The 6,536-nt window shown below is 54.8% G+C and overlaps 1 protein-coding gene across 1 annotated transcript; it reads right to left on the reverse strand.

Annotated features, from left to right (window-relative positions):
• Window positions 1–3,651: 3,651 nt before the first annotated feature.
• LOC144704964 (uncharacterized) lies at window positions 3,652–6,536 on the reverse strand. Its single transcript, XM_078577548.1, has 7 exons — window positions 6,436–6,536; window positions 5,565–6,228; window positions 5,354–5,474; window positions 5,053–5,258; window positions 4,522–4,629; window positions 4,127–4,317; window positions 3,652–4,021 (listed from the first exon to the last, which is right to left on the reverse strand). Exons 1-7 carry the CDS (start codon window positions 6,534–6,536, stop codon window positions 3,652–3,654), a joined length of 1,761 nt encoding a protein of 586 aa, XP_078433674.1.

The raw sequence follows: 6,536 nt of genomic DNA on the forward strand, positions 1-6,536 counted from the left end.
TCACCTCTTCTTTTTTTGGATCAGAAGAATCAAGTAGCCTAATGTATGGCCAGTAATCAGAAATGTTGAAAGCATTAGAGCTCTGAGTTAAGATACTCCATATTTTTATTCCAATTATTGAGAAGAAGTTGTGTGAGACTTGAGCAGCCCTCATAGATAATACCTTTTATATTTCTTCTAGTACACGACGCGTGCAGGAGGAAATACCTTCTATATTTCTTTTAAAATAAATTGACTCAATAAAATCTTAGTAGCACAATTAGCAAGCACCTTATATTCGGCTTCCATACTTAACCAGGCGACGGTTTGTTGTTTATTGGAACTCCATGAAATAATATTTTTACCGATATATAATAGAAAAGCATTCATAGACCTTCTATCTGCTTTATTTCCATCCGAATCAGCATCACTAAAAGCATTTAATGTAAGGTCAGGATCATAATATAGATGAAGCCCATGATAAACCGTTCCTTTCAAATATTGAAGTAGATGTTTAAGAATTTGCCAATCGCCAACTGTAGGTGAGCATTTTCTGGCAAGCTTTATTTACAGCGAATGCAATGTCTGGTCTAGTAAAGGGTAGATATTGGAATGCATCAGTAGTCTGCCCTTAGAGTGTTCCGTTAGTGAGTGGAGTATCCAAGTCAGCAGATTCTGAGAGAGTACATGATGCCAGACGTCGTCAAGACGTCGTCCGGTCGACACCGAGGGTAGCGGCTCGGTATCGAATCAGGATCTCATTCGGACATGGACAGTCAGAGTCGTCTGAGAATGCTAATAGACAGGTATAAATGATGACGTGCAATGCGAAAGTCCTATGTGTCGTACGTGCGAGCGCCGATGAGCGGTGGCGTGCCGTTCCAGAGAATTGAAGAGATCGCTTTGAGTGAGATCAGACGGACCTCCTGAACCTCGCCCGATAAGGTCGAAGGCGAGTACGTCGCCGAATGGGGGAACCCCCCTGAAGTGCTCACACGCGTCGGGAGAACTCGACTCGTAACGGGCAAGTAAGACTCTCATGAAATTACGTCGTTTTCTCAACCTGTCTCGCTCTCACCTATCTAACCCGAGCGTGGAGGAGGCGAATCGAAAGTGCACTAAAGGACGTAAGAGACGTAAAGGGCAAAGTGAAGGGGTACCTTCGTCGCGCTGGCGACGTATATCTTGGTCAATAGAGATTCCAAAGATAGTGGAGAGTGGAGACGCCGGTGTCCGGCGGGTGCAAGGCAGGCTAACGTCGATGAGCCGTCAAGAGGCGGTGGTAGGGTCACTCGTGAGCAGGGCCCCGAGCAGAGGCCTCGGGCTCGACACGGAGATCGAGAGAGAGGGCGTGTCGGGTGCGCCGGGCAGCGGGTGCGCCGTGCAGGGCATGCGCGCTGACGGGCGGCGCAGGTGAGACAGGGCGCTGGCGGGCGCGCCACACGCGCGCAGACGCTGATGACCGGCGGTGGAGTGCACGACCACGCGCGCGCGGGCGGATTCAGCGCGCGACCAGCACACGCGCGGGAGGACTGGCGCGCGCGACTGTCACGCTCGCGGGCGGCGAGGGGCCTGGGCGGTGTGGAAGCGCCCGGAAGGTGGACGGTCGGCGGCGGCGGTGTGAAATTCGCGGCAGGTCACGAAGAAACGCGGCCAGAGGCAGAAGAGAGCGTCACCGGCGGGTCCGACGGCGGCGTCAGCTCGCGACAGCGGCGGGTATAGACGACGTTGGAGCCAAGGAGAGCGACCAGGCGTGCGGGCGGGCGACCGGACGGAGAGGAAAGCAGAACTGGCGATTGGCTGCAGGGCGAGTGGGATGGCGGCGGCGGAGGTGAGGTCAGGTTCGGCAGCGAAAGTGACGTTGCTGACGGCGACGGAGATTTGGGCGGCGCGGAGATCAGGCAGCAGGCGGGCGACCTTTTTTCTCTTCTCTCTTCTCTCTTCTTCTTCCTCCTTCCCTCCCTTCTTCTTCTTCTTCTTCTTCTCCTTCTCCTTTCTTCTACTTCCTTCCTCTCACGAAATGACTCGTCAAATTCCACGTGATAAACTTCCAAATTCAAGAGTAGTTTTGGGGGGGCGCCCCCCCCCCCTCTTTATGTAGGGAGGAAGACATGGGCCCCCCTTTGAACAAAACAAAACAAAATAAAAATAGGGAAAGAGGCCTGTGAAGGCCCACTAGAGTACTTCGGAGGGGAAGGAATCCTCATATGGGTTCTTCCCCTCCTTACAAAGACAAAATGAAAGAAAAAATGAAAAGATGGAAACGATGGCGAAAGGTAAGCGATCCGATGGTGGTGGTGGCGCGTCGTCATGCCGAATATCTGAATTCAGGGTCGCGCGTCGCTGCTGTGGCTCGTCATGTCGGCTGGACACGTGTCTGAGGTGGGCTCGGTGATGATGCTGGCTCCTCGTTTGACGACTTGATGGTCTCGGGCGGTGCCGCGCCATCAACCCTCTCGGGGTGGGAAGGACTCGACTCTGACAAGTTAGGGTGGATGAACGGCAGCGGGTGAAGAAGGTCTGGCCGAAGGCGCTAGACCTCTTGTTCTGTGATCCACGTGTCCTCCACGCACGTCCGTCCCGCCCAACGCACTAGGAACCTCCTCGATGTCCCCTCACCTGCATGGTCAATTACCTCCTGTAATACACAATCGATTGCCTCAGGCCTATCGGGTGAAACAATCGGGGGAGTGGTCGCGGCAAACTCACTCACACTGATGGGGTCTAGAGAGGCTGGGTCTGGGGGTTGAGAAAGGGCCCGATACGGAACTAGGTCCGCCACATTGAATGTTGAGCCTATTCCCCGAGTGGGGGGAATCTCGATGACATACGCGTTGTCGCCCACTCTTTGGAGGATCGGGAACGGGTCGGCACTACGAGCATGCAACTTCGTAGCGGTCGCGGGAGAGTACCTCTCCGGCCTGAGTCTGACCATCACTAAGTCTCCCACGTCAAATGCTCTTAGTCGGCGATGCAAGTTGGCGGCTTGCTTGTACAATGCATTTTGCTGCGTGATTCTATCATGAATGCGATGATGTAATGCAGAAATACGGGAGCTAGGTCTAAAGGTCGACGGAGTGCCTGGCCGTAGGCGATCTCAAAGGGGCTCAACCCGGTGGTATGGTTCACCAAGGAGTTGTATGCGAACTCAGCACGTGGTATGATAAGATCCCACGATGTGAGGTGTTCGCCAACTAGGGAATGTAGAAGGTTGCCCAAACTCCAATTGACAACCTCCGTTTCACCGTCGCTCTGCGGGTGGTAGGCAGTCGAGAATTTGAGCTTCGTGCCCAAGAGATTCCACAAGGTCCTCCAAAAGTAACTTGTGAAGCGTACATCGCGATCAGACACGATCGAGGATGGCAGGCCGTGAAGGCGCACAATCTCCCTAAAAAAGAGCTGAGCGACCTTCACGGCGTCCGACGTCTTCGCCCAAGGCACGAAGTGGGCCATCTTTGAAAACTTATCCACCACTACCGTGATGGAGTCGTGGTGCCTTGCGGTGCGAGGCAATCCCAGGATGAAGTCCATACTCACATCATCCTACGAACGCTTGGGCGTCAGTAGTGGGGTATACAATCTGGCGCTCTTCTTGACCTGCTTTGCCAAGGCACATACACGGCACTGGGCAACTATGTTGTCGACATCGCTCCTTAGAGAAGGCCAGTAGAACTAGTATTCTACGGCTGCGATTGTCTTGTCGTGGCCAAAATGAGCGCTAAGTCCTCCGGCGTGACATTCCCAAGTGAGGAAGTCACGCAGCGACGTGCGTGGCATGCATAATGTGTTCTTATAGAACAGATATTCATCAGTGAGGACGAAGTCCCTATAGTCCTGGGACGGGCCTCGTCGGACCTCGGCGATGATAGGGCTGAAATCGGGGCAGCTGTCGTACCCATCTCTGACAGTCTCAAACCCTAGGACTGTCACCTTCATGACATTCAGCATGTGGGCTCTCCTGCTAAGGGCATCGGTGACGACATTATCCTTGCCCTTCGTGTGCTTGATAACGAACGTGTAGTCCTGTAGGTACTCGACCCACCTGGCGTGTCGGTTGCTCAGTTTCTACTGTGAGTGCAGATACTTGAGCGCCTCGTGGTTTGAGAAGAGTGCGAACACCGAGGATAGGAGGTAGTGCCGCCAATACCGCAAGGCCTGTATGACAGCGTAGAACTCCTTGTCATATGTGGAGTAATGCAGCTTGGCGTCGTTCAGCTTCTTGCCGAAGAACTCGATTGGGCGACCCTCTTGGCTGAGGACGCCTCCGATCCCGATGCCCGAGGCATCACATGTGACCTTGAAGACCTTCCCAAAGTCGGGAAGGCGTAGTATCGGCGCCTGGGTCATCATGAGCTTTATCTGCTGGAAAGCTCGTTCTGCTGCCGGTGTCCAAGCGAATGACTCCTCCTTGAGGCAGTCGGTGATGGGTGCCGTGACGGAACTAAAGTTCCGTATGAATCGCCTATAGAAGGTCGCGAGACCTATGAAACTCCTAACGTCATGCATATTGGCCGGTGTCGGCCACGACGTGATGGCCGGGACCTTCTCCGGGTTGGCGGCAACGCCCTGAGCCGAGACGATGAAGCCGAGGAAGGCAACCTCCGAAGTAAGGAAGCTGCACTTCTTTGGGTGAGCGTAGAGCTGCTCGCGCTGCAGGACCGTTCAAACTTGCCAGAGGTGGTCGAGGTGCTCGTCTTTCAATCGGCTATAGACGAGGATGTCGTCAAAGTAGACGACTACGAACTTCCCTATAAACGCGCGTAGTACCTCATTCATGAGGCGCTGGAAAGTACTAGGCACGTTGGAGAGGCCGAATGGCATGACTCTCCACTCATATAAACCGTCCTTTATCTTAAAGGCAGTCTTCCATTCGTCGTCGGGATGAATCTGAACCTGATGGTATCCGCTTCTCAGATCTATCTTAGAGAAGATAGTAGATCCTGCCATCATGTCAAATAAATCCTGGACTCGGGGAATGGGAAAACGGTACTTGACCGTTATCTTGTTGATGGCACGACTATTGTAGCACATGCGCCACGTGCCATCCTTCCTCGGCGCTAAGAGAGCTGGTACCGCACAAGGGCTCAGGCTCTCCTGAATAAGGCCCTTCTCCAAGAGCTCCCTGACCTGCCGTAGTAGCTCCTCGTACTTCGACGGCTCCATGCGATAGTGTGGTAGGTTCGGTAGCGATGCACCGGGTACCAGGTCGATTGCGTGCTGTATGTTCCGCATCGGGGGCAATCCACCTGGTAGCTCATCCGGGAAGACGTCTCCGAACTCTGATATGAGAGCCTCCACCTCAGGTGAACGAGGGGCAACTAGGGGTCGGCCGGGACGTCGAGGGTGACGGTGAGACACAAGCGCGTGTCGTCACCCTCGCGGCCCAGGTCACGGGCGAATAAGGGTCCTCTAATGACCATCAACCCTACGGGTTTGGTCGCGGCCGGCTTGTTCGCCGGCTTCATGAGATAAGGGTGCCATGTATCCCGTCGTCCCTAATACATGAACGAACAGGTGTTTGCATGTCTGGCCAAGGTGACGTCGTGATCATACAACCACGGGCGGCCTAGGATGATGCTACCCACCTTCATGTGTAGTACATCGCAGAGGACGTCCTCGGCATAGGTGCTAACCTTTAGCGAGACGCGGCATTGACGCTTCACGGATAGTGAAGAAGCATCGATCCATGAGACGTCATACGGAGTGGGGTGCTCTATCGCTGCCAACCCTAATCCGGTGACCATCGTGTCGAAAATGGCATTGATGCAACTGCCACTGTTTAGGATCACTTTGCACGTCTTGCCATTGATCTTGACGTACATGTAGAAGATTGAGGTACGGAGGGCCGCATCAACGAACAGCGTCGGCTGGGGCGCAGCCGGGGGAGTCCTAGCGGGAGTGGTAACCCGAGGAGATGGTCGAGCTCTACTAGTGCCGGGTGTGTCGACGGCGATGTTGGCCAACGGCCGGGTGGACGCACGGCCGGCCATGGGAGCGGTTCCTCGTGCCTCGATGATCTGTATATATCCAATCTGACCATCGGGCTCCTCATACTCAAGGGCGTATTCCTCGTCTCCATGGTAGTGGTCCTCTTGCAGTATGTCTGCTCCATCAATATGATCCTGCTCGGTATCACTGGCATCGATCAAAAGTGCGGAGGGGCATAGGTTGGCCCGGTGTCCTCGTCCCTGGCACTTGTAGCACGTGATGTGTGCCTGACTGGTGGCAGCGCTCCGGGCCGGTAAGTCGCTGGCGACGGCCCGAGCTTATGGGATGGACCCCACTAAAGTGACCGGGGGGGTCCCTTGTCCCCCGGTGGTCGGCGTGACCCGTGTGGTCGCGCGTGGTGCAGTATGAGCGGGAAAGGGCCGGACGGGTGGAGTCCAAGGCGCAGTGTTCGCGCTCGGTGCCGGGGTGTCTTCGGCCGGTGGATCCATGTGTTCCACTAGATGATACACTTCGTCAACCTCGGCCAGTTGGCACTCGAGGACCTTGCTGCGCAAGGCCGGCCGGAGGCCGTGGGTGAAGAGTCCAATGATAACTCGTGGGTCCTCCAT

The sequence above is a fragment of the Wolffia australiana genome, chromosome 6 (assembly GCF_029677425.1).
Source record: "Wolffia australiana isolate 7733 chromosome 6, ASM2967742v1".
Taxonomy (NCBI): Eukaryota; Viridiplantae; Streptophyta; class Magnoliopsida; order Alismatales; family Araceae; genus Wolffia; species Wolffia australiana.